At 53.0% G+C, this 26,829-nt stretch overlaps 1 protein-coding gene across 8 annotated transcripts in view; it reads right to left on the reverse strand.

Annotated features, from left to right (window-relative positions):
- Positions 1-214: 214 nt before the first annotated feature.
- EPS15L1 (epidermal growth factor receptor pathway substrate 15 like 1) overlaps positions 215-26,829 on the reverse strand; it is a 116,494-nt gene continuing 89,879 nt past the window's right edge. For 3 of the 8 annotated variants that reach the window (XM_019015666.4, XM_055372052.2, XM_055372053.2), the window contains 3 exons: positions 22,091-22,223; positions 6,743-6,948; positions 215-821 (listed from right to left, as the gene is read on the reverse strand). In XM_019015666.4, coding sequence (XP_018871211.2) covers positions 675-821; positions 6,743-6,948; positions 22,091-22,223 — 486 coding nt within the window. In that variant the 3' untranslated portion in view covers positions 215-674. Of the gene's footprint in view, positions 822-6,541; positions 6,949-22,090; positions 22,224-26,829 lie in introns of those variants that run through there. The other 5 variants (XM_055372058.2, XM_055372060.2, XM_019015668.4 and 2 more) reach the window with 3 other exon arrangements.

Consider the following 26,829-nt stretch of genomic DNA (forward strand, 5'->3'; position numbering starts at 1 on the left):
CCCAGCACTTTGGGATGCTGAGACAGGAGAATTGTGTGAGTCAAGGAGTTTGAGACCAGCCTGGGCAACATGGCAAGATCTCATCTCTTAAAAAAATTTTTTTAAAAAAAGTAAAAACTTAAGATTTAAAGAGCAACGTTCCACCTGGTTGATCTGCTTCCTGATACCCATGCAGGGAAAACAATGTTTACAGAGATTAAAGAAGCTTCTCTTGTTTTGTATTAAAATATTTTATATTAATCATTCAAACTTCATTTTATACAACGAGTGCATACATCACTGGGGGAGTGTCTGACTGATGCGTGGGAGGGCGGGCGGGGATGTCTGCAGCTATGAGTAGGGAGGAGGCGGGGAAGCCCTGGGTGCTTCCTCTCCTCCACTGACCGCTGTGTGTTCGTTCCCAGAGGAACAGCGGGAGGCAGTCAGCCCCGGGCGGGATGGCACAGTGGAGAGACGGACCTGCAGAAGTGGTGGCCAAGGCCTCTGTAAGGGCTTCCCCAGGAGATGTGACCTTTCCAGGTCTTGCAGCCGAGTCTGCTCACCCTGAACAAGCCCCCGAGTCCCGGTCCTCGGAGTACGGTGGCGACGGTGTGTGTGTGTGTATATATAGACATCTGCACTGCCCCCTCTCTGGAACCCGCCCGTGCCCTGTCCCGCCTACACACGGCCCTCGCCTAGGCGGCAGGCATGTCAGCCTTGCTGAGCGCGATGGCCAGTTCCAGGTCCTCCTGCTCCTGCCGCCGCAGCCGCGCCAGCCTCTCCTGTTCCGCCTTCTCGCTCTCCCGCTTGGCCCACGCCAGCTGCTGCTCCTCATTGCCAAACTGCAAAGGAAAAACGGAGAGTGGGTGATGTGGCCCTGGGGCTGGGACCTGCAAGCTGGAGGGAGGCAGGGAATGCGTGGAAGGGGTCAGGGTCCTGCCCACCGCCCAGCGGAGGGTCCGATGTGCAGGGGATAAGCATGTCTTGGCTGGGCCCAGTGGGCGTGCGAGCCTGCCTCAGGCCCCCCATCTGGAAAGCAGAGCAGACGGGATGCATGTGATTGAGTGTGACCTTAACCGTGACCTCTGGGCCTCAAAGAAACCAGCCACCCCGCCCCACGCAGAGAAGTGAGGATGGGCCCTTGATGCTGGTGGCCAAGAGGTGCAAAGATGGGCAACTTCCAGCGTGCATGGCTCTAAAGCCCCACGGCACAGACAATTCTGCAATTCTGCACTCTGGGAATGCGGTATTTCTACCTCCAGCCATGCTCCAGAGAGCTCTGAGACCCTCTGAGGGTCATTTTCTTTTTCTTTTTTTTTTTTTTGAGATGGAGTCTCGCTCTGTCGCCAGGCTGGAGTGCAATGGCGCGATCTCGGCTCATTGCAACATTCGCCTCCCAGGTTCAAGGGATTCTCTTGCCTCAGCCTCCTGAGTAGCTGGGATTACAGGCGTGCGCTACCATGCCCAGCTAATTTTTGTATGTTTCGTAGAGACAGGGTTTCACCATGTTGGTCAGGCTGGTCTTGAGCTCCTGACCTTGTGATCCACCCGCCTCAGCCTCCCAAAGTGCTGGGATTACAGGCGTGAGCCACCGCACCCGGCTCTGAGGGTCAATTTCTCCCAGAACACTGACAAAAGGTGTGGCACTTACACTGCCGTTTAGTCAAGTTTTTATCCTTGGGGTGTTTTTCTAAAATGTTCAGTTAAAATAAAAACTTAAAAAAGGGAGAAAACCATCTTGATGCTGAGATAGGTGATTTCAAACAACTCAAAGTACTTTAGTCATGAAAAGAAAAGCCACATCCCACAAGCTCCTCCCCCAGGGTGGGTCCCCATGTCCCAGACTTCCCTGAGAGGTCACTGGCATCATCGGCCCCCTCAGGAAAGCTGCTGCTGCTTAGGGATTCAAAGGATTCCCTTATTAACATCTCTCTGCGATGCACTGCCTCTGACCAGCTCTCTGCTCAACACTGGAGTAACACCAAAGATAACATGCACAGTGGCTCTTCCCCAGGCACCCTTGGGAGCAGAAATATACAAACAATCCCAGAACGATCCAGGACCCAAGACCCAGGCTCTCGAGGAGGGCCCTGCAGACTCCCCCAGGAAGGTGGGGGAAAGAAGCACACAGGAACACTCACGGCCTCTCCAACACACGCAGCACTAGGTCTGCGTGACAACCTGGGGGTGGGCCCGCTGTCATCTCATCCCTCTGACAGCTGGGGACACTGAGGCCAGGGAAGGGGTGGCTCACACTCTAGACTTTTTCCCCCCCAGGCCTGCGGGGAGCAGTATACCAGGTGAAACTGACAGGGAGGATGCGTCCCTGCGAGGTTCTGGGTGTGAGGCTCAGTGCCCAACCTTGGGGTCGCCAGGATGAAGCATGGAGTGGGATAAGCCAGACTGAGGAGGGGCTCGTGGGCCCCAGGAAGGAGCTGGGATTTCCCCGTGAAGGCTCCGTGGGCGAGCGAGTTGGGTGGTCAGATTGGCAGCATCTGGATATTTCACGGCTTGATGGTGGCATGAGCGGGAAGCAGGAGAGACGAGGGCCAGATGGCAGGGCTGGGGGGACTGGGCAAGGTGCAGGAGCAGGTAAATGCAAGGAACCTGGTTGGGAGGCAGATGTGGCAGTGAGGGGGATGCGGGGCCCTGGAGGCCTCCCTCTAGCTGGCCTCAGGACCCAGATGGGGGACAGGCGGAGTGTCAGTATCAAGAAAAGATGTCCCTGAGAGGAAGGGCTGAGTCTTGACTTCTTAAAGAGGCTCTGCCCAGCTAAACACTTGGGGGTCTGATGAGTCTCCAGGTCGGACTCCCTCCCCGCCATTGTGTCACTGCCATGGGCACAGATAAGCATCCCCCCAGCCCCAGTTTGGGGAATTTTCCAACACCTCATGGGGAGAAAAACAAGGAAAAACCAACAAGTGCAGGTGGAAATTATTCCATCGTGCTGCTGACAACAGTGGGAGGGAGACAGTGCAGCTGACAGGGACCTCACCCTCCACCAGCCTTGAGGACAGGGTGGGTGGGAGCTGACAGTAATGTTCGCCTGGATCCAAATCAAAGCCTGGAACGGCCAAGTAACCAGCCTGCTGGGTCTGAACCACAGCCCCCTGGCCGCCTTTGGCCCCACTGAGCCCCCATGTCACAGTGTCACTGAAGCGCCTTCCCTTGACAGGTCTGTGTTTCCAAATGAAAGGTGTCAGCAGGAAAGTTCCTGGTGCCTTCAGAGTCGACCGGTTCAAGGCCAGCTCACGAATCCACTGTGGAGACTTGCATTGGTGAGGTCTGTATGCACTTAGGAGGCATGCTGGGCTGTGAGGCCTGGGAGAGCTCTCCTGAAAGGGGACTCCGCAGTTCCCTCTGTGTCTGCTGTCTTAGCCCTGGATGGGGCCACCTTCTAGTTCTCGTATCTGGGTGGGTCACACGGGCCAGAATCTGGATGTCTGTGGCCGATGCAAAACCAATAGTGGCTGGGAAACACACTGGCTCTGATTTCTGCTTCCCTCTGGCATTACCATGGAACCGAGACACCATAGGGGCATGACACCACCCTTGCCAAGGCCTGCCCACTCAGGATGTGGTTCATTTTCAGAAGCAAATAAGTGGTTCATTTCAGCAGCCTCTTGGAAATCCGCAGTTCAGACAGCTCGGCACGCTGGGCGATGGGATGGCCCCGGGAGGCGCCCGGCACCTGTCCTCACTGGCGCTCCAAGGTGTCTGATGGCACTTCCACCCCACCATGTGCAGGACACGCCTAGCCACTTCCCATTCATTCATTTACTGACAATGAAATTGCATCCAACTCCTTCAATAATTCAAAGCACGGCCTAGCTGATCTGGTATTTGCACTACTCTTAATGCGAACTTCCAAAAGAACCGTTCTGCTAACCTAGAAATGCCACTTCCTAATACACACATTTGCCTGAGACAGAAAGGCCTGCTTTTAAAGAAATACCAGAGAGAGAAGAGGTTTCCCGGGAACAGCCACACACGCAAATAACCCATTGATGGAAATTTGGGGTTTGTAAATTACAGGGTTCTGGAGAGGCACCGCCGGGGCACCACCTCCACAAGTGAGGTACGGGTGACCTGGGCCCCCGACTGCCAACATGGACTGGGCTGCTCCTGCACAGGTAAAAACATGCCCTGAACAGCAGTCTCAGAACGTCCACGCTGAAAGAGTCACGCTGCCAAGCTGCCAGGCAGTCAGACAGCCCTCTTGGCATTTGCTCAGGGAAGTGGAATCATTCAAACCAGAGGAAGCAGCTGTGCCCTCTTCTAAGTTAGCACAAATAGTCAAGATCCAGTGAACCCAGAAACCACCGGCTGATCGGCTGAGCCCCCGAATGCCGTGAACATGGAGAGACGTCATCTTGAGTCCCCAGAGGAGAGCTGGTTATGGATTATTTTAGACAATGATACGACCCAAGGGGACAAACAAAAACAATTAAGGGTCCTGTCTTCACTCAACCCATCCCTTCAGAGTGGCTGAAGTACACTATCTGATCATTTCCTCTGGAAAAAAACTGGGGTATTTGCAGTGGGAAAAGTGATTTTAAACAGAAAACAGGCCGGGCACAGGGGCTCATGCCTGTAATCCCAACACTTTGGGAGCCCGAGGCAGGAGGATCATTTGAGCCCAGAGTTCAAAGACCAGACTGGGTAGTAAAGTGAGACCTTGTCTCTATCAGAACATTTAAAAATTAGCCAGATGTGGTGGTGCGCGCCTGAGGTCCCAGCTACGTGGGAGGCTGAGGTGGGACGACTGCTTGAGCCCAGGAGGTCAAGGCTGCAGTGAAGCTGTGACTGCACCACTGCACTCTAGCCTGGGCAACAGAGCGAGACTCATCTCCGAAAATGTAAAAACCAAAAACTTAGGAAAAAACAAAACAAAACAGAAAACAACAGGGCTGCACCCAGGCCTGGGTGGAATTTGCTTTCCCACTAGGAGATGACGGTGATAAAATGGCTGGCACTGTTTTAAAACTGAAGTTAACAATTGTTCTGGAACTACCAGAAATGCTAAGCCAAATGATACCTTGAAACCTTGGTTGTTTTTTTATGCTTTTCGAAAAAACGAGCCCTTTGGGGGTTGGGGTCACAGGAAATAGAACTATGAATTTCAGAAAGAGAACAGTCATTTCTTCAAGCTGCCGTTCACCCCACTTACCTAACTCTTCCCTACCCAAGACAGAGTACCTGAGTCATGTGTGAAGAGTTCTGTTTTTTTTAAATCAGTATTTAATATTTTTCCACCAGAAAATAAATGAAGGGCTATTCAAGAAACTCTAGATAAAGCAGGTTTTGTTTCTGGCTTTTATTAACAATGTCACCATTTTGTATAGACCTCCAGTGCGCATCTAGGGTCAACAAAATCAAACTCACTGCAGTTGTAAAATATTTATAGGTCACCAAGAGCCAGAAACAGGTCAGGGTCTTGGGCGATTTAAATAAGCCACATGGGCCAGTCACGTGTAACCCCAGTACTTCAAGGTGGGAGGATCGCTTGAGGCCAGGAGTTCCAGACCAGCCCAGGCAACACAGCAAGACCTTACCTCTACAAAAAAAAAAAATTAAAAATTAGCCTTGCGTGGTGTTGCACGCCTGTCGTCCCAGCTACTCAGGAGGCCAAGACAGGAGGATCGCTTGAGCCCAGGAATTCGAGGTTACAAGTGAGCTCTGATCGCGCCATTGCAGACCAGCCTGGGCAACACAGCGAGACCCTGTCACTAAAATAAATAAATTGATAAATAAGCCATAGGATAGCTGTGCACAGTAGAGATTATCAAGACAGCTCAGAAACAAATCGGGTGCTTTCTGTGCATTGACATGGCAGGGCTTGTGTTCAAAGAGCCATCCCAGGAGTCGAAGCATCTATAAATAACACGTCTCACACCTAATGATGAAGGAACTAACAAGCCCAAAGGAAGAAAGCGAGTGCATCACACATAGTGAAACCAATTCTGGGAAGACAACACCTGAAGCTTTCAGAGAACAAGATTTTCATGTATCAAGGAAGCTGCTAAAAACTCCTTGAAGCGACGGCATGTTACAATCTGGAATATTTTTTCACACAGAGAAAAACAAAGCCAGGCTTTCAAAATCCCAGGATTTGCTTCTGAAAAGGCACTTAACTTTGCTCAACAGCTTTTTGGAGCTCTTTTTGTTTTGGCTTTCAGAGTGGCTGTTCTAGACTGGATTTCTTTTTTCACTGGAGCTGGTAACTGAAATTTAAAAGCTTAAAAAAAAAAAAAACTTCAAATTGCTCTTCCCTGGTGCAATCTGCCTGAAGTCCTTCAATTTGCACTTGTGGCACAAAATGCATGGGGCGGGACTATGAGAACTTGTGCACAAAGGGCTTTTTGGGGACAGCAGAACCCTAATGTAACTTTCGCAAACTTCTTTTCATACTTCGGAAGTGTTTGACATCTTGGCTTCCAAAAACCAGTGAACACAACAGCCTCGGTGCGTCAGAAATAATACAATGAATCTACCGTGAAGGACAGATAGGTCCCGCCTCCCTGCTGGAAGAAAACGTGCCCTTATGATAGAGCATCCAAACTGCGGCTCTTTTTTTTTTTATTGAGAAACTGTTTTTCTTACAGAAGTGGCAGTGTAGAATAAATAACGCGAGGGACAGAGAGTGTGAGGTACCAAGAGGCTAAAGAAGCTGGGAGGTTTGCCTTTAAAAGGAGACAAAAATCCCAGGGAAGCTGCAAGCGGAAGGGAGGGGGGTGGCCCGGAGGCGGAGGACTCAACTTACAGAGGTGAAGTCTGCAAAGCCCGAGGCAGAGGCCTTAGAAGGTTTAGCTGCAGAGGAGGGGACAAATGGGTCTTTTCCACTAAACGGGTCCCCAAACCCCTTTTTACTTTGGAACGGGTCGCCGCTGTCAGCCCCGAGTGGCTGGAATGGATCGGGGGCCTCGGGAAAGTCTGCGGAACCAAGCTGGCTTACAGGTGTACTTTTACCTGGAAAGTTTAGGAGAAAAAAAAAAAAAAGGAGAAAGAAAGAAATACGAGTTACTCACCCGGACAGAGCAGAATGCTGGTGGGCACAAGCCTGGGGCGCTTCTCTGGGAAGAGCTTGTAACTTGGCTAACAGGCTGGACGGGGGTACCCTGGGGAATCCCAGTTTTAATCAGCTTTATCCCAGGGGCTTAACGGGTTGTGAACAACACAGGAAAAACACTTCAGATGACTCCCATACACAACGCACACAGAGCAGCTAAAACTTGAGTTGTCCTAGAATAGTTTGCATGCAGGTACGTTTCAAACAGATTCATTTTAGCGTGGCAACACATTTATTAACATACTAATTTAAAAAATCATGGCTGAGCAGAAAAATATACTGCAAGCTTCTAACAGTAAAAAAAAAAAAAGGCAGCGGGGAGAGTTACTTGCAAATGAAAAGGAGGAATTAGTTTCACAACGTGGTATGGTTATTAGGCGTGTTAGTTTAAGGGTCTGCACACAGCTCTGTCATGCTGAGGTTTAAGTTCTTTTTTTTTTTTTTGGAGACAGAGTCTTGCTCTGTCACCTGGGCTGAAATGCAGTGGTGCAATCATGGCTCATTGCGGCCTTGGCTTCCAGGGCTCAAGCGATCCTCTCACCTCAGCCTCCTACAGGCATGAGCCACCATGCGTGGCTAATTTTTGTATTTTTAGTAGAGATGGGATTTTGCCATGTTGCCCAGGCTAGCCTCGAACTCCTGGCCTCAAGTCATCTGCCCGCCTCAGCCTCCCAAAGTGCTGGGATTACAGGCATGAGCCACTGCACCTGGCCTTAAGTTCTTTTTTAGCCCCCACTTCTGTCCCTCTGGTGTTGGTGGCTCCAAGGGGCAGCGTTTATCTGGGCCTTTCTGGGCTTCTGCCAAGCAGGGAACTCCAGGATGCCCGGTCCCAGCAAGGTATATCTTGACAGGGAGGTGAGAGAGAAGTGTTCAGAAATGGAGGAAAATGACACTGTGTGGGGGACATGGCCTGAGGATGGTAGCTTTTCCCAATGCGTCCTGCCAATGTACCAGAACATTCCACCAAGAAGCAGAGGCCTGTTAAGATCTGCTTGGTGACGGGAGGTCCCACCTGATGGGCCTTCCAGCATCTGCAGTTTGCAGGTCAGCCGGGCTGACTCCATGCTCCTGACACCCCTCTATCTGCCCAACAGAGTCCCTGGGCATTCAACGTGGTCCACGCAGCACCCCAGACTGGAAGCTCAATAATATGCAACACGATTCCAGCGTGTTAACTCTGGAAGTTTCGAAGCTAATGTTTAGAAGAAACCAGGATCTGCCTGTCCCTCCAGGGTTGACCTTGGATCTCTGGCTGCACCTCCAGAGAGCACCCTGGCTCCCAGCCACACCTGCCCCGCCCACCACCTGAGCCCGGGACACCTGCCTTCCTCATCCGGTAGAACGAGCCCACACAGGCCAGCCTCGGTCCCTCTCCATGCCCAGATCTAAAGCCGTTCCCTCTGTTCCCCCAGCAGATCAGCCATCCCAGGCCTCATTTTTGAGGCCCCAGGTGTCCTTGTGGGCTCCAGGACTACAGCCCCCATCTGCTGCCTTTAGCTCTGGGCCTCGGCAAGGGAAAGTGCCTCCTCCCAGTTGGCCTCCGTTTCCTTATCTGTGAAGTGGAAATGAGAAGGAGGGTGCCAAACAAGGTGACATTCCTGGGGTCCAGGAGTCTGCTCCCACTCAGTGTCCTGCACCGCCGTGCCCAGCATAGGCCAGTGAGAACCTGGCCTGTAGCCCCCCTTGCCTGTAGCCCTACTTCTGGAAATGGAAATTCACTTTTCTCTCAACCGGCAGTTCTGGGCCAGCATAAGGACTGCTGCTTTCTTTTTGCATATTCAAGGAAAAACAGTCTTCCTTCCCACGGTTTGCACAGAAGGACTCGGAGACAAACTCCCCGGCAGCCCACCCTTGCGGCCTGCCTGTCCGCCTCCGCCCGTCCCACAGGGTTCCACCGGGGTCGCCGTCGCATCCTTAGCTGACCTCTGGCCACCAGCTGCAGGAGATCCTTCCAGACTCCTTGTCTGTGTGAGTCCATCTAAGAGGCTCCTCCTTAGGGTTGGAGGGCGAGCTGTCCTGGGCTCTATTAGGACTCACATGGATGAGAAAGAGGGGAGGTCGAGGCCTGGTATCAGTCTCCTCCTGTGGCCTCAAATCAATTCACTGTCAGACCCAAGGCCCAGTTAGCAGAGGGGGCCCTGGGATCTGGAAGGGGCCTATCTTTGCCAAAACTTGTGGGCAAGCCATGCTGGAGACCCTTCCCTAGAGGGGCAGTGCCCAGCCCACGCAGGCAGGACAGGAATGTGGCCCCTCTCCTTCCGACAGCGCCTGCCCTCTCAGGGCAGTCCCCACACCCGAGCTTTCTAGGTGTCTCCCTTTCTCTATCCCCAGATACCCCTCCCACCTTCAGCTCTACTGTGGCCTCCTCCTACCCCGACCTCCCCGGGGCTGCAGAGAGCAGGGTGATCTGGCCCAGCCCGCAGACCCCGCGCTGGTTCCGCTGGCCTTGAGGAACTGCCTCACACCCCCACCTCGAGACAGCCTCCCATGCAGGGCCACTCCTGGTCCCACGCATGAGCCAATGGTAAGCCAAGGCCTTGCTGCCGGGTCTCCCAGAGTTGCCCCGTTCCCTCTCCTAAGGGACGGGCAGGCAGCTCTGGCGGGAGGGGGTCAAGTGAGGCCTTCCCAGCCTCCTGTGAGCCCCAGGCTGTCCACTGGAGCAGAGGGGGCTCCCTAGGGCTCCTGAGCAGGATGGAGGGTGGGCGAGGGCCCCTCACCTCCACCCTCCCGTCCCTAGAAGCCTCGTCTCCCTATTGGCCGCCCACCAGCTCGGCTCCCTTCCCTGTGAGCCAAACCCACCCAGCAAAGTGGCCTCAACACAGGCGGGCCCCAGCACCCTGCCCAGACTGCTTGAGGGCTTCTCCCACTTGGGGATGACACCCCAGTCTTGTCCAGGTGGCACCTCCTTCCCCAGGAACCCCCAAACCCAGGGCTTCTTTCCTGGCTATGCCTTGTCCCTCTGCCTGGAAGGCACTCCCAACTGGAATGCCATCACAGGCGGTGGCCTTCTCAGGGAAGAAATGGCAGCCCCTTCCCCATCATGCCTGTGTTCAGCTCTGCAGCCAAGCCCTGGGGCTGGGAGTGGCCGTGGAAGACGGTGTGGGGCATGGCAGCCACCCCCCTCAGCCTGTTTCTTAATCCAAACAAAGGGCTGTGTCCCCCCAACAATTGTTCATATGTTCAAGTCCTAACCCCTGTGCCTTAGAATATAACCATACTTGAAGATAGCATATTTAAAGGGGTAACTGAGTTAAAATGAAGTCAAAGGATCAATGACTGTCTTCACTGAAAGAACTTAGGATCTACACACAGAACAGCAATATGAAGATGCACCAGGCCAAGGAGAGGCCTCAGAAGAAACCAACCCCACTGGCGCCTTGATCTTGGACTTTGAGCCTCTAGAACTGCGGGACAATCCATGTCTGCTGTTTAGGCTGAGATAGAGCAAGTGTGAGCAGGGAGCCACCAAAGCCACCAGCAGGGGCACCCTGGGGGACAGTGTGACAGTGTCCTGCACCCCGGCCTGTGGGTTTGCAGGGGATAGGGACAGTGACCTCAGCCAGTCCCTCGAGCCCCTGCCTGCTTCTGCCCAGCTTCTCCCTCCACGGGAAAGCCCCCCCTCCCCCAGGGTCCCTCACCACTCTGCTTCCCGTGGCACTGGCCTCTGGCACAGCCGAGGGTCAGCTCTGTGAAAAGCGGGCCCAGCATACCACAAATGCCAGCCAATACTGCCCCATGTCCCTGGTGCCCTCCAGCCCAGGGCTCGGCACACAGTGGGCTTCAGGAGGTCCTGGTGAACCAGGTGCCACCTGTTACAGATTCCACGGGTCTCCAGGGACCTGGGGCCCTTTGGAGCAACACCCTGGGGAGTGAGAAGGGAATAAAGGCATCTGCCCTTCCTGGTTTGCAGGAAACAGCAATGTTACTGTGCATGCTTGGGTATTTGATTTTTCCTCGAATACCTATGTGATATGGATCAAATAGCAAGATTCTAGCAGAGGAAACAGTAAGTGTTTCCAGGGGAGAACCTCAAAGTCCCAGGACACGGTGTAGCCCCCTGGGACGGGCAGCAAGTCCAGGGTGGACACTGCTTGATTTCTCGAAGCCGTTCCTGCAGGGAGTGATCACCTGAGGCAGATCTGCAAGAATGTGGAGGGTGGTGTAAAGGGAGGACGCCCCAGCCAGGCCCCCAAGAGCGACTGCCACGGTACAGAAGGTTCAAATCAATCAGTCAGTTTTGAGCTGCTTTTCTTCTTCTTTTCAATGAAGATCTTCCTCCCTTGGTTTGGGGGGTTTAAAAAAAAGAAATTGGTTTTTGGGAGGAGTGGTTAAGAATTCTGCCTGCTACCATTTCAAGCTGAGGTTTCTGATGCGCAAAGAGATGTTCAGAGAGATGAAAAGCTTCGTTCACACCAAGAACTGCCTGTGCCTGGTTTTGCTCTGTTGCCGAAACCGTTGTTATTTAGAAATCATGACTATGGTAATATGAAACCAGGGCACATCAACTGCTGGCCTCTTGTTTTCAGAAGGAAAATCAACAACAACAACGGTTTTTTTCTCAGTTGTTAGTGTTTGTGCTTTGGTAAGAGAGGCGATTTTGGACCTGACACGTGCGAGGTCAGCCGAGTGCCCAGTCCAGCTCTCGACCTTGCTAATGACCGGACGCTTTGAGCAAAGAAAGCCCCTGGCATCACTGTAGGGCCACGGCCCTCGGCCCAAACTTCCCACTTTTGCTCAGCGATTTATTTTTAGCGGCTGTATTTTTCAAACCTTCTAGGTCTAGTTCCTGCTTTTATGTAACCACTTCTGCTAACTCCTTAATCGTTTTTTCCGATTTTGTGAGGTATAGCTTATCTCAAACGTGACAAAGTAACTTTAATCTGCCTCCAGGCCCTGAAGCAAAAGCTGCCACGCGCACCCACGCCAGGGTTTTATACTTTTTTATGGCTCCAGAAAACATGAGTAAGGAGAGAGCTTTACTGACGCGCATTTCAGAAAAGGGGATGGAAATCATGAAAACAAAACCCAAAAAAGTTGGTATAGAAACATCTGGGAATGATGGCATCAAACCAGGTGCCTGGCATCATCCTGGCACCTGGTTTGATGCCATCAATCCTAGATATTTGCAGCGGGAACTACCGGGGACCACAGCAGACGGCAGTGAATAAAGACAAATGAAATTAAAGACCCTCTTGGGTGTGCTGACTGCCTACCGCAGGGAGACTTCATTAACAGGGGGCAAGGGATACAAGACTGAAGAAAACGCAAAATAGAACTTATTTTCAAACCACAGCAGTTTCAACAGTTACCCAAGCGGTGTACCGAAACCACACACAGGACTGACTTTAGCAAAAACAATATGAACCAAATGGTTTACCACAGTATGTGCTGTTAAAAAAAAAAAAAAAAAAAAAAAACTTGGTGGCCGGCTCCACCCTGATAGAAATTTCTTTAATTCTCCTATTTCTCAAGCTTCTTCTCGAGGCTGCGCACGCCCCTAGCACCCGGGATCGGGGCTGTGATGGGGCTGGCTCTGCTGCACTAGCGTTCTTGGTCAGCAAAGTTTTTCAAGGTTCTGACTTTTCTATCTTGCTTTGCAGGAAGCCCTCCGCTTAAAAGCATCCTCAAGAGCTGGGTGCAAAGAAAAAAAACCCAAAAAACAAAAAACAACAAACAAACAAAAAATTGAATAGAAATATACAATTGCAAACCATAAAAACGGTGAATGCTATAAAAACCTTGGAAAGGAAACTCTCTTGGTTTAAATTTTTTGCTTAGAAGGAGCATAAAAGGTTCAGGTGAGGTACGGTCTCAATCAATCCGATTAATAAAAATATTAGTAATAAACATGAGAGTGAGAGAGAGAGAGAGAGAGTATGTGTGTGTGTGTTTGATCCTGGCTAGGTTGTTTATACAGTTCAGTTCAGTGCTGTACTTGGAAAATGCAGTTCTGCAGATGAGAGATACATACAAAAACAAAAAGAAAACAAAAAAATACAAAACAAGGGTTTGTGGTCAGGGAAGCTGCCCACCTTCGCTATTATCCTATACAACACAGAACGATCACACAACTCTCACTCATCCTACACAACAGTGGACACACATACACAACCATCATTGATCCTACACAATGGGACACACACACACAAGCATCACTGATCCTACACAACAGTGGACACACACATACAACCATCATTGATCCTACACAACAGGGGACACACATGCACAAGCATCATTGATCCTACACAACAGGAGATGGCCACACAACTGTCATTCATCCTGCACAATATGGACACTCACACAACTCCCATTCATCCTACACAACAGAGGATGCCCACACAATTGTCATTCATCCTGCAGAACACAGACACCCACACAACTGTCATTCATCCTACACAACAGGTGATCCCACACATCTCTCGTTCATCCTGCACAACATGCACACCCACACAACTGTTATTCATTCCACACAACAGGTGGTGCCCACACAACCATCACTCACCCTACACAACACAGGCACCCACCTAACTGTCATTCACCCTACACAACAGGCGATCTCACAAAACCATCATTCACCCTACATAACACAGACACCCACCTAACTGTCATTCACCCTACACAACAGGTGATCCCACAAAACCATCATTCACTCTACACAACAGACACCTATGCAACTGTCATTCACCCTACACAACAGGTGATCCCACACAACCACATCTGTCATTCATCCTACACAACACAGATGCCCATACAACTGCCAGGTTTCTGAGAGACACACTGCCTAGGAGAGCAGTGGCCCGGGCGGGGCAGCACTCCAGCAGAGCTCATCCAAGGCCACTGACGTGTCTTATTCCACCCTCCCCATCCTGCCAGAAAAAAAGCTTAGCTGCGGGGAGAGGGGAGAAAGAAAACAGTATAGGTTCTAAAATTCATCACTGCTCAGGGACTTGTCTTGAAAGAGTGCTTTTCCCCAACACACGTCAACGTCTTCCTCTGGCTCCCATCTACGACACATGAGGGGAGTTTGTTTTTTACAACGTGACACACGGGACCACGTAAGGGACCTGCAGGCTGGGAGTCCTGCAGGCACCAGCCCCGCGCGCACTCTGCCTTAGATCAAAGCTGTGTCAAGCAGCACAGCCCTGGGAGATAAGAATCTGAGGTCCCTGCGATCGCAGCGTTGAGATTTTCCACTAAAAATATTTACCGAATTTTGAGAAAATCTGCTTCATGCATTGAAGGGAACAGGATGAGGTTTGGTTCTGAACTGTTGAGAAAAGCTGAACAAATATTTACTATGAGCCACTGCTGGCCGCTGTGTTTTCCTGCCCTGTGAGGTGTGTGAGGTGGGCAGGGGGCTGTTGAACCCAATGGCTGCGGCCTCATCTTGCCATTAAAAGAAGAAAGGGGGGAAAAGGTGCTGTGCTTTGGGGTCCTCAAAAGGCAAATATCATTTGAAGTGAGAAATAACAATTTTCTAGAGGTCACCACAAAAGGCTCCCATGACATTTACATAAAACCTGCCAGGCAAGGGCTGCACCAGCCCTGAAAGAAAAAAAGTGTGTGTGTGTGTGTGTGTGTGTGTGTGTGTGTGTGTGTGTGTGTGTGTGTGTGTGTGTGTGTGTGTGTGTGTAGGGTGGGGTATGTGATTTGGAAATGAATTTACAAATCACAAGCCAGTCTTCATGACAAAAATAATACAGACTGGCAGGTGTCACAATTCTGGCTTCTTTGAAAATTCGCATTTGTTCTCTGGCGGGCACCTTTGACATACCCTGCGTGAACACCCCTGGGTGTCAGCCCCATCCTCTGGGGGGATTTCCAGGGAGAGATGCTATCTATGCATGAGCCAGGCACGGGGAGCCCTGACAGGGCAAGGGGGCCCAGCTTTGTTCCTCCCTACGGAGAGTGCCAATGTCGCAGACGGCACCTCTGCAAAGGGTAGGAAGGCGCCTTGCCCACATGTAACAAGATCCCTGAGAACGCCGTGCAGCGAGTCTGAGAGCTGGTTAGGGGTCGTGCATGAAAGGACCCAAAAGAGCCCCTGGGAGGGGAGGAAGTGAGGCGCAGAGCCCACCAGGAGCTCCCATGGTAGGGGACACTTTTGCTCTCTTTATGGCCAGATTCCCCGTTGCCCGAGTGCATGTGATATTTTGCAGTTAGCAGTGGCAGGCAAGGGGCGCGCTGACTCAGGGCTTTGAATAGGAGAGATGAAAGATGAGGGGCCATGTTCACCCCGCCAGAAAAGCAGGGAGGCGGTGCCCAGAGCTGCACCCAGAGCCCCCTTCTGAGGCATCTGCCCCGGCCCTCACCTCCCTCAGGTGCCAAGCAAGGGGTTGAGGTGTCCTGGAGGCAGGTACACCCGATGTCCCCAGGGCGATGGCTCCCGTCTGTTCACACCTATACTCAGATGCTGGGGTGGGAGCCCAGCCACTCTGGGCCTGCACCCCACCCTGCAGCCCCCCAGGCCTCAGCATTTGCACCCCACTGAACACCAGATGATAATCGAGTCACACGACACTCCCTGGATCCGCCTCTGGGTACAGTGCGCCCAGGAAGGCAAATGCTTCTATTTTCAAACTCAGTGGTCTTTACAGAACAGAAAGTGCTCCAAACGGCAATCTGCCTGCAGTCAGTGTAAACATACAAGGCTGACATTCCTCCCTCTCAGAGTGGGACCGTTCCTTGGCACCGTCAGCGGGTCCCACCCAGCCCTAAGACAGACCTTCCAGAGGGCTCAGACGGAAGCTCTGAAGCTTCCTTGAACACAGCAGTGCTGGGGGACGGGGGGCGTGGGCAGGAAAGAGGGACTCCACCCGGTTGGCCGTTTTAGGCTCCTTGGGACCCCCTCCCCATCCTGGCTGGCAGGCAAGTGCCAGAATTTTCCAGGCCCCTTGAGATAGTGGAACCACTTGTCCCATTGTAGAATTTCACATGTACCCACCGGATTATCTCTCTGAGATCATCGTGGGAACGAAATTGAAGTAGTTAAGTTCAAGGCTGAGGTGCTAACCGCAGGGTTCAAATGGAGATGCCATTTTTAAAGTGGATCTTGTGCAATCAACAAAAGGTTTTGGGACCCACATGGGCACATGATGGGGAGAGGTCACTGAGCCCTGGTTTCGATGTTGGCCTGGCATTTCAGAGAAGTGGGAGAGCTGGCAGCACTTAGGACCTCAGGTCTTCCTCGGTGGCTGCATCCTGTGTGGCACCCCCGGCAGGGAGGTCAAGAACCTGATGCCACACACAGGTATGGGAGGGGCTTGTTTGCAAGGGGAAGAATGACTTTTGTCTTCTTCTTTTGTTGAGAGAGCTGCTCAAATCAAACAGGACAGCCACTGGTTAAACTGGATCTCATGTCACTTAGGTAAAAGCTGTTCGTTAGTGCAACTGTGGGGAGGGGGCGAAAAGACATGCTCATCACCATCACCTATGCGGCTTTGTTTAGGAGGTGAAAAGGTCATTAGCAGTAATAAAATAATCATTAAATTGGGGAGAGGTTAAAGGTGACTGGCTGGTTAGCGGTAGAAGTGCGCTGGCTGGTGTCACCGGGCGCTGCAGGCAGGAACCGCAACGCAGGGCCGCGCTGGCAGGAAGTGGCAAGGGTGGGGCCGGTCGCAGGATCCCACTATCGCAGCAGGGCTGAGGCCCAATCACTGACACCCACACAGCCGTTTCCTGCACTTAAAAAAAAAAATCTGTTTCTCTCTTTGCAAATCAACAACTTTTACCTAGAAACTCTTCAGCGGTGAGCTCTGACTGATCTTGATCTCCGGTCCGTTGCAGAAAATATACCATTGTTTACCTGGGGGAGGTGTGTGCCACGGCTAACTTTAACCTAACTCTAACTGACAGGTTTCGGCGGCCTGCCGGGTCTGTGCTGCATCTGCCTGAAAGAAACCAGTTTCTTCTGCCCAAAACAGACACCTGCTGGTTATTTAATACCTTGATACACCTTTCTTGAAAAGACCTCCAGGCAAGAAGAACTTAGTGCCCACACCAAAGCTCCACGCATGCCCCAGGGGATGGCCCTTGGTGGTCCCCAGAGTGCACTTTCTGGCTTAGATCGAGACAGAACTGAGTATGTGGCCTTGAGGGCAGATGGCCAACTGTGGGCTACTCAGGTGTACGCTGTGACCGGAACTCTCCCTCGAGGAACCTCTGCAGGTTCCCAGGTGGAGGGGTCCACCTGTGACTGTCCAGGTCAACACCTGTCTGCCCGTGCACCCACACTGCATGCCAGCCACACCAAATGTCAATTTCACCTCAATTGACCTTTAAACAAAATAAGACAAGCAGCTCCCACGGAATTTGAAAACTGCAGCCTCTAGAACACAAGAGACGGCACCAAAGCCACACGTGACTCAGACCCAAACTCACATTTGGTCCTGTATGAGCGATGACCCACAGAGGACGCTGGAGCCCTCTTTGAAGTTCAACTCCCTGCACGCTTTTTTTAACGGAAAAGATTTCCACTAAACTGTGACCTCACAGGGAGAAAAGGGCCCAATTAATGACTCCCAGAATGTGTGCAGCCACCTCAGCTGCCCAGCCTGTCTTTCCTGGAAAAGGTGCCCATATGGCAGAAGCCTGCGTCCCGGTCCCTGTGCCGCAGGGTGGGGATGGGGGCTACAGACCACATACAGCACGTCACCGTGCAAGGCGCTTCACCCACACACCCACCTGCTAGGCCTGAGTGGGTCCCATGGTCAGGCAGGAAAACTGAAGCTCAGGGAGGTTAAGTGACCCAGCCGGGGCCTCCCTTTCCTCCAATGTCCAGAAACCAGCCTGATCAAGCAGTCCCCTGGATTCTAGCAGAATTGGCTGCCCAGAGGACAGAAGGAAGCGGCCTCAGTTCTCCTGTCCTGGCCTCACACGTCAGCCATTTCCTGGCACAGAGGCCTAGTAGGGTTCTAGAAACCTCTGGGTGCCCTGGGATGGACAAACCCTGGATGGGAGCATGGGACATCAGACATGTTCCATGTGCCAGGCGGAGAGATGACAGAAAAGCTTGTTCCTTCATTGTGATTTCCATGAGTGCAGATATCAACGCTGTGTGCATGTTTAAGACTGCCCACTGGACAGCCTATGGGTCCTTCAGACTTTTTGTCAGTCTGTCTATCTCCACCAGCTCAAGGCTCGACCGCCAGGCTCACAGGGGGTCGCATTTCACCTTCCTCCTCACTCAGCCACGCTGGGACCCAAGCATCTCACGCAAAGCCCCAGCATCTGGGAAGCCCTGGGGTGGCCAGGGGAAGGCGGCCGTCACTGTGTGCTGGCCGTGTGGTCTCCCTGAGCAGAAAAAGGCTGGGGTAGCAAGAAAGGCAGAAAGGCTTTTTTTGGTTTGTTTGTTTGTTTTAAGAAAACATAAAGTCCAGCAGTTTGAAAACGCTGGACTTTATGCTTAAAAAAAAAAAAAAAAAAAAAATTCACAGATTAGCTTCACTATCTCCTGTCCTTAAAGAAGCTAAGAAAACAAGAGATCTGCCTTGTGTCTTCCTGGTGAACTTTCTGAGCACGACTTCACCCGACACTCATCTGCTGACCGCTCTTGCCCATAACCAGAGGCCTCCTGGGCTGCACGTGGGTCTGTGCCATGTGGCCAGGAACCGGGAAGGGAATTGTACAGAGCCCGGCTCTGATTCCCTTGACCAGAGAGCAAGGGTAGGGCAAGCATCTTCCTTTGCAATTCCCCAAAGAGCCAAACACTTCTCCCCAACATGTGACTCATCAAAAGGTCAACCACTGGGTCAACTCAGTGTTTGGACTGTTAGAGGTTAGTACGGAATCACAGCACAAATAATGCTGCAAGCTCAAACGGCAACCACCACACGGTCTGTACCTACCACCCAGCAGCGAGTACAATGCAGAATTTTTCTGTTCAGCCATTGCTTCTGGGTAAAAGAATCAAATGAGAAATATTTAGGCCTCCACACAGATCTGCAGTTGCTCCGGACTTAAAATGCTGCGCATGCATTGGCTGTTTTAGAGAATGCTCTGAAGCTCATGGCTTGGTTCTCGTTACTCCTGTCTTGGGGCAGGAGGCAGGTCACTGGGTGTAGACCTGGCCCTGCTGCCACCTTGCTGTGTGACCTTGGGGAGCCCCCATGACCTCCCTCCCCGCCTTTCCTCTTCCAGGAAATGGGCATGGCCTGGCCTGTCTCCCTCACGGGTCTTGCTGGGACCTAGTGAGATAAGAACTGTTCAAGCACTTCCTAAGGGCCCATCAATGTTAATATATTTCTGCAGAGCACCGAGCAGCACAGCAACCATCAACCACAGCAGAACAAAGATGCAGTGGCCTGTGCCACGAGTAAAGGAGCCCAGGACCCCCTGGGTCTCAAATTGTGCAACAGCTCCCTAAAAAGCCTCAACCCTGAAGCCAGGCCCAAGGAAGTCACCCAAACTCCCGTTATCAAACGTTCTACTTTTAACAAGCATTCTTTTCTGCTTTCGAAGCCCACAGTACACTAAGAGCAGAAGCCAAGGTGGGGTGGGTAGGCTTGCAGAGGGAGACACGATGGGAGGTGATAACTGAGGGAAAGTTCAAAAGCAGACCCAGCGCCGGGTTTAGGTACGTGGGGAGGCGGGGGTGGCGGTTTCCATGAAACACTGAAAATGAAGCTTTGCACCTGTGAGCTGTTGAGTGGGATGGCTCCTCCTCAGGGCCCAGCAAATACGGCACTGCTCGGCAAGTGTGTGCACCCATATGAGAATACGTGCACATGTGTGTAAATGTGTGTACACGTATGTAAGCAGAGTGTGCATGCCCGGGTGTGTATGAGCACACACGCACGCATGTGTGCACGTTTGCATGCATGCATTATGCAATATCTGTGTAATGCTCACCTGTATTCATGTATATGTTCACATGTGAATATGGGCATGTCTCAATGAATGCATGCACATATATAAGCATGGAGGATGTGCATGCCCAGCTGTTATCTATGAGAGCATGTGTGTGTGAAGGCATGCACAATGCAGTATGTGAGTGCATGCTGCTCATCTCTATGCATGCATGTGTGTGCTGACAAGAGAATATGCACACATGTCCACAGATGCATATAAGCATGGAGAGTGTGCACGGAGGGGTGCATGGGAGAGTGCATGTGTGCCTGCATATGCATACATGCAGGCACATGCGAGAATACTCATGTGATGCAGTATGTATGTGAATGCATGCTCACCTGTGTGAACATGTGTGTTCACGTGCAAACAGGTGCATGCATGCGTCTGCAGGCGTGGAGGATGTGTGTGTACACAGGGTACACATGTGCATGCAAGAGCGTACATGTGTACATGCACATATATGCATAAAAATACATGGCCGCACGTGGGAATGTGCACATGCATGTGTGCCAGCTGTGTGCATGCATTGTGATTACGCATATATGTGTGTGTGTGTGTGTGTGCTTCTGCTCCCATCTTTTAGGCAGAGTGAAGAGGCCCACTGCCGTTCCATCAGGAAGCCAACAAGGATCCCTGAAGAGCCACTGCCTCTGTGTAAGGCACAGGTGGCCTCTTGCAGATGGAAGGGAGTCCCTTTGTTGTTTTGTTTTTCCTCCTCTTGATGGTAAATGTCTTTGATGTGTGGCTTACAGAAATGATCTCTTTACGCATCTGTATCTGCTCAACAGTTCACAGAAAATCTGCTCTAAATCCACACAGCCCATACTTGGTCATACTTTTTCTCCTGACTCATCCACAAGAAAGCCAACCTGGGCACTGTGGGCTGGGTCCCCATCCTCCTGAGAGAAGGCCATGGCCAGCCCAGGGGACAGGAGGAGAGAGGCGGTGTTCTAAAAATAACTTCCCCTATGTTCACCTCTACTGACAGGTGGCTGAGGTGCAGGACTGAGGGTCACTCGTAACTAGTGAGCTGGGGGCATGCGGAGCCTGCTAGGTCCATTCCAGGACCTGCGATGACATAGGGGCTGCAAAGTGAGGCCAGAGGCAGATTCCAGGGGAGGGGCAAGTGTAGGCAGGAGAGTGAGCACCGCTTCCCTCGCTGGAGCTGATGGAAAGGGCTCGGGGGCACGCCCTATCTAGGGAAGACAGGTAACAGAAGGCATGATCCTGGGAGTGCGTGGGTCTCCTGTGGCTGCCCACAATTCAGGGACAGTGTGGGGAACAGTCTGCCTGGAGGTTAGAGAATAGGAGGCGTCCCAGACCGGGGCACAGATGGAACAGGCAATGACCGGGTAGATAAATGGATCAGGGAGCTGCAGTGACTCCTTCTGCCACTTGAAGCAATAGCTTTCTGTTTGAGAGTCTGGCCAACTGGCTGCCGGCCTAACTCTGTCACACGAGAGAAATCCCACGTGTGAGTTAAAGGGCTTCAGAATCCTCAGGGGACCCTCGAGGGCCAAGGCTAGGAGACATTGGCAGCACTGGCCATGGGGAAGAGGGGCAGGACCTGTAGGAAGTCCCCTCCTCAGAGCCATGCGTTGAGATGCCTGGGCAAGCTGGGGCAGAGGGGAGCCCCGAGCCTTCCTGCCTCCTCACATCAGATGCCACCAAGGACAATCTCCCACTCCCTCCACTCTCAGTCCTGAAGCAGCTGGGGAGGGACTGGACCAAGCAGCGACTCCTGCCGCCCTCTCCCCCAACAGGCCCTCCCTGAGCACGGACAGGGAGAAGGACGGAAGAGAAGAGGCCAGAGTGGCCACAGGGCTGCCGGCCATGAGTGGCTCCTGAAGTATAGCCAGGGCGTCGGGGTGGCACTGACATGCTCAGGCGGAGGCCGCACGAAGCGCCCCCGGCCACAAGGGGAGCTCTAAGGCCAAGGCTTTGTGCACTCCAATACAGAGCCAGAAGCCCAGGGGCCCACAGGACGGGGCGAGGGCGGGCAGGCAGGAGGCACACACCACGCACACACGGCACTTGCGTGGACCTGGGTGGCTGGGCCGGGGGGACCCTCTTGCTCCCCACACAGGGTCCCACGGCATCTGCTGCTACTCTGGGCCGGTGAGCAGGGAGGCCCTGGTCCCCCGCCATCCTGCACCGGCAGGCGGCGGCTGCGAGAGAAGAAAGCTTACTGACCGCTGGGCGGTTTAGGCCGTGGAGGAGCAGGTTTCTTCGGAGGCAGAGCAGGAGTGTCCTGTTTACTTTTAAAGGGGTCATCTGAGAATCCTGCCCCTCCCAAGGAGGAGGTGAAAGGGCCAGAAGGTGGGGGCTGTAAGAGAGGACACGAAAGAGAGGCAAAAATAGTTGTTAAAACAAAGGTGACGGATGTCCACTGAACAGACGCTCATGCTCCAAGGGCCCTGGCAAGGCCTCCTACCCTCTGGACTGCACAACATGGCCCTGCTTGGACGTGGGGTCTCTTTCAAGCCCCATGCTTTCCTCCACCCTCAACAGCAGGGGTCCTCTGGCCTGTGGGTGATGAGCTGCCCAACATAGGGTGGCAGAGAGCAGTCCCATACCTCCACAGGCTTCTAGCACCAAGGGCATCCCCAGTCGCACGAGGCACACTGGGTCTTTCCTGACTCCAGGACTTGGCACACAGGGTCCCTTGGGCCTCCTGCTTACACTTCAGAGACACGCCCCACCCTCACCCCTATGCTGGCTGTGGTGCTTGGCACATGCCCTGGTGTGCCGCCTCCCCACTGAGCTGGCCAGTGTGGTCACTGCCTTCAGTTAGTGATGGACAGCTCCAGGTGCTGGGTCAGCTGGCACCAGACTTTCCTCCTCCATGCCTCTGGGCTGCACATGCAGCACCTCAGGTGGAAGTGCATCCTCACATGCCCGGCCACCCCCACTGGTCAGCATGCCCACGCCGCCTCCACTGGGCTGTGACCACCTCTGGCCCGGACCCTCGGTCAGCCTCCATCACACCCATCCACATCCTCCACCCCACACCTGCTGTCTCAAACCCAAATCGGACCATATCCTCCAGCTTAAAGAGAGAGACAGTCAGAGATAGTTATAACAATTGGATAGATGAATGGATGGTGGGTGGGTAGATGGATGGAATGGTAGTTGGATGAATGGATAGACATATATGTGGATTAATGGACGAATGAATGGCGGGTGGGTGGATGGATGGATGGATGGGGAGGTAGAGACAGGGAGGCGGGTGGGTGGTAGACAGGGAGGCAGATATGTGGCGACGTCTCGCAGGTAGGTAGGTAGGTAGGCACTTCCTATGGGGAAGCTCCAAGCTCATTAAGGCATAGGGACTTCATCGCTGCCCCAGCTGCCCCAGCTGCCCGATTTTTCAGGCTCACCTCTGAAGTCACCCCTCCCCTCACAATGCCTCCTTAGTCCCCAGAACCCACTGACCCCCCAGCCGCTGACTCAGCCTCCTGTTTCCAAGTCCTGCAACACTCAGGTCTCCTGCTGGGGAACTCGGCCCACCTCGTCCACCAGGAACCCCTCTCCTTGCTCAGAGCCTGGCTGGACCCCACTGCCGTCCCCCAGAGCTCTCTCAGGGCTCTCCCTGGGGCTGCTTCCTGCCACCCACGCCTGCACTGCTCACTGAGCCACAGAGACGCGCTTCCAGGCCTCTCCCACCTGGAGGGCAAGCACAGTCCTCTCCCTGGCACCTGCTGCCTCCAGGCCTGTGATGAGCAGATACTAAGCGCCGCCACCTGGGGGGATGCTTGTCCCTCACTTGGAGCGCCGGTGAGGCACAGGGGAGCCAGGGTCTCCATCAGCCACAGAAGGGCCAGCATATCTCAGGCGTCTGAGGGAAGGGGCTGGGGTGTCCCAGGAGGGAGAAAATCACTTTCTATGGGCAAAAGAAGGATGAGTAACCACTCTTACTAAAACAGAAAATAATTAAGTCTGTAATAAAATAGAAAATAACTACATTTTTACTAACAGAGGAAACACATTGTTACAAAAATGCAAAATAACTAGGAAATTATAGGACAAAGAGATAACACTGCGACAGGAAACAAAAGGAATGGGCAGAAATAGGGGTAAAAATGATCATGTGTTCCTGGCCGGGTGCACTGGCTCACGCCTGTAATCCCAGCACTTTGGGAGGCCGAGGCGGGCAGATCACGAGGTCAGGAGATCAAGACCAGCCTAGCTAATACGGTGAAAAACCCCATCTCTACTAAAAATACAAAAAATTAGCCGGTCGTGGTGGCGGGCGCCTGTAGTCCCAGCTACTCGGGAGGCTGAGGCAGGAGAATGGCGTGAACCTGGGAGGCGGAGCTTGCAGTGAGCTGAGATCCCACCACAGCAGCACTCCTGGGCAACAGAGCGAGACTCCATCTCAAAAAATAAAAAAAATTAAAAAAGATCATGTGTTCCTCCAAGAGCATAGAAGAGAAAGATCAGAGTGGGGCAGAGGTGGAGGGAGGGGCCGGGGGTCTTTAACTTTCTCCCCAGCAGGGAAGGCCTAGAGACAGAGAACAGATCAAGAGCACAAAGGCACACTCCCAGGGTTTCCCTCGAGAATCTGAATGCAACAGATTGCAGATGTGGGGGAAAAGGTCTACCACCACGTCCAGCAGACAGTCTTAGAGGTATGGCTGCCTCTGCCTCCGGCGTCTAGTCACACCAATGCAGCTGACTAAGGCTCTAGCGTCTAGTCACACTGACACCGCCATCCAGGCCTTCAGTGTCTAGTCACACAGACAAGGCCATCTAAGGCTCCAGCGTTTGGTCACACCAATGCAACCATCTAAGGCTCCAGCGTCTAGTCACACAGATGCGGCCGTCTAAGGCTACAGTGTCCAGTCACACCAGTGCAGCTGTCTAAGGCTCCAGTATCTAGTCACACAGACGTGGCCGTGTAAGGCTCCAGCATCTAGTCACATAGACGCAGCTGTCTGAGGCTCTAGCTTCCAGTCACACCAATGCAGCTGTCTAAAGCTCCAGCATCTAGTCACACTGATGCAGCCAGCTAAGGCTCCAGCATCTAGTCACACAGACGTGGCCGTGTAAGGCTCCAGCATCTAGTCACACCAAAGCGGCCATCTAAGCCTCCAGTGTCTAGTTACAGCAATGCAGCCATCTAAGGCTCCAGCATCTAGCCACACAGACACGGCCACCTAAGGCTCTGGCGTCTAATCACACAGACGTGGTCATTTAAGGCTCTAGCGTCTAGTCACACAGACACAGCCATCTAAGATTTTAGTGTCTAGTCACGCAGATGCAGCCGTCTAGGCTTCTAGCATCTACTCATACCAATGCAGCCGTCTAAGGCTCTAGTGTCTAGTCACACAGACATGGCCCTCTAAGGTTCCAGGGTCTACTCACACACACGCAGCCATCTAAGGCTCTAGCATCCAGTCACACCGACGTGGCCATCTAAGGCTCCAGGGTCTAGTCACACAGATGCAGCCATCTAAGGCTCTAGTCACACTGACACAGTCACACTGACACATCCAGTCACACTGACACAGCTATTTGAGGCTCTAGCTTCCAGTCACACCGATGCGGTCGTCTGAGGCTCTGGCATCTAGTCACACAGATGCGACTCTCTAGGTCTCTACAATTTAGTTGCATAGACATGGCCGTTTAGGCCTCTGGAGTCTAGTCAGAGACGTGGCCACCTGTGTCTCTGGCAGCTAGTTATAGAGATGCAGTCATCTAGGCCTCTAGCATCTAGTTACAGAGATGCATCAATCCGGGCCATTTGCGTCCCGTCACAGAGACATGGCTGCCTCGGACCTTGTGTAGTCCTAGAGTCGAGGTTGCTCGGCCCAGTCAGAGCCACATCAGAGACAGAACAGGGAGATGGCCCCTCTAAGAGGCAGCCTACCCATTACAGGTCCCCCCGATAAGGGCAGTGGCAGGTGCCCCCAGGGAGGGGAAGGGGCCCCAAAGGCTCCTGCACAGATGACCCCACCAGATCCCTTCCCTGGGCTTCATGCCGCCCTCTGAAGCTGCCCAGGCAGGAGACACTCGCTCTGTGCTGATCTTCTCACCTAATAATAGGCCCAGTGACCTGGCAGGGGGTCCCACTGTCAGCACCTCTGCCTTACACACAAGGAAACTGAGGCACACAAAGGAGGCGCAGCCTGCCCACATCACACAGCAGGTCCGCGGCGGATCCAGGGCTGCCACATCGTCTGCCTCCCAGGCTGGGGCCTCCAGACGCTGCCCTCAGCTGCCGAGGGCCACCCCAGGGGTGGGTCCAGGGCCTCGTCCTGGGCAGACTGTCCTGCCTAGGCTGGAACCCCAATCCTGCCACCTACTCAACACCCTGTGCCTCGGTTTCTTCATCTGTAAAATGGCAAGAGTGACCGAGCTCGGAAGGCTCCGGCAAGAAGGAAATGAGGTGCCATGTGACAGACATCCGTCCACTCACTGGCACTAGATAAAGTTGGCACATGGACCACACGACAATGATCACACCAAGTACGAAGCTGCGACTGGAATCTGGGAGTGCCCCCATCTGCTGCCCCAGTTGTCCCCAGGCCTGTCCGAGACATGAGGGGCAGTGTCGGCCTGCAGCTTAGCTTTAAAATGGGCCGTTTAGGGTCGGCTGTTTGGGAAAGAATGGGGGAAAAACACTGGCCCGTCTGTGGGTGCTTCTGCGATTCATGGAACATGTCCCTGGGCCTAGGGCCCGTGCGAGTCCCCCGCGGCCTGGGATGGGGAGCCAAGCAGGTCTAGATGGGAAGTGGTGTGACCGGCCGGGCCTTGTCCTCCCTGGGCATGTGCTGGCTTCTGGGCCACATCTCCAGATCGGAGTGGGGCCTCGGTTCCAGTGGCTGCAGTGAGCCTTTCTACCCTCTGTGTCGCGCAATAGGACCCGGGCAATAAAACCACACTCAGCCTGGACGTCCAAAGTTGTAAGACCTGGTGACTCAAATCAG

This window comes from Gorilla gorilla, chromosome 20 (assembly GCF_029281585.2).
Source record: "Gorilla gorilla gorilla isolate KB3781 chromosome 20, NHGRI_mGorGor1-v2.1_pri, whole genome shotgun sequence".
NCBI classification, from domain to species: domain Eukaryota; kingdom Metazoa; phylum Chordata; class Mammalia; order Primates; family Hominidae; genus Gorilla; species Gorilla gorilla.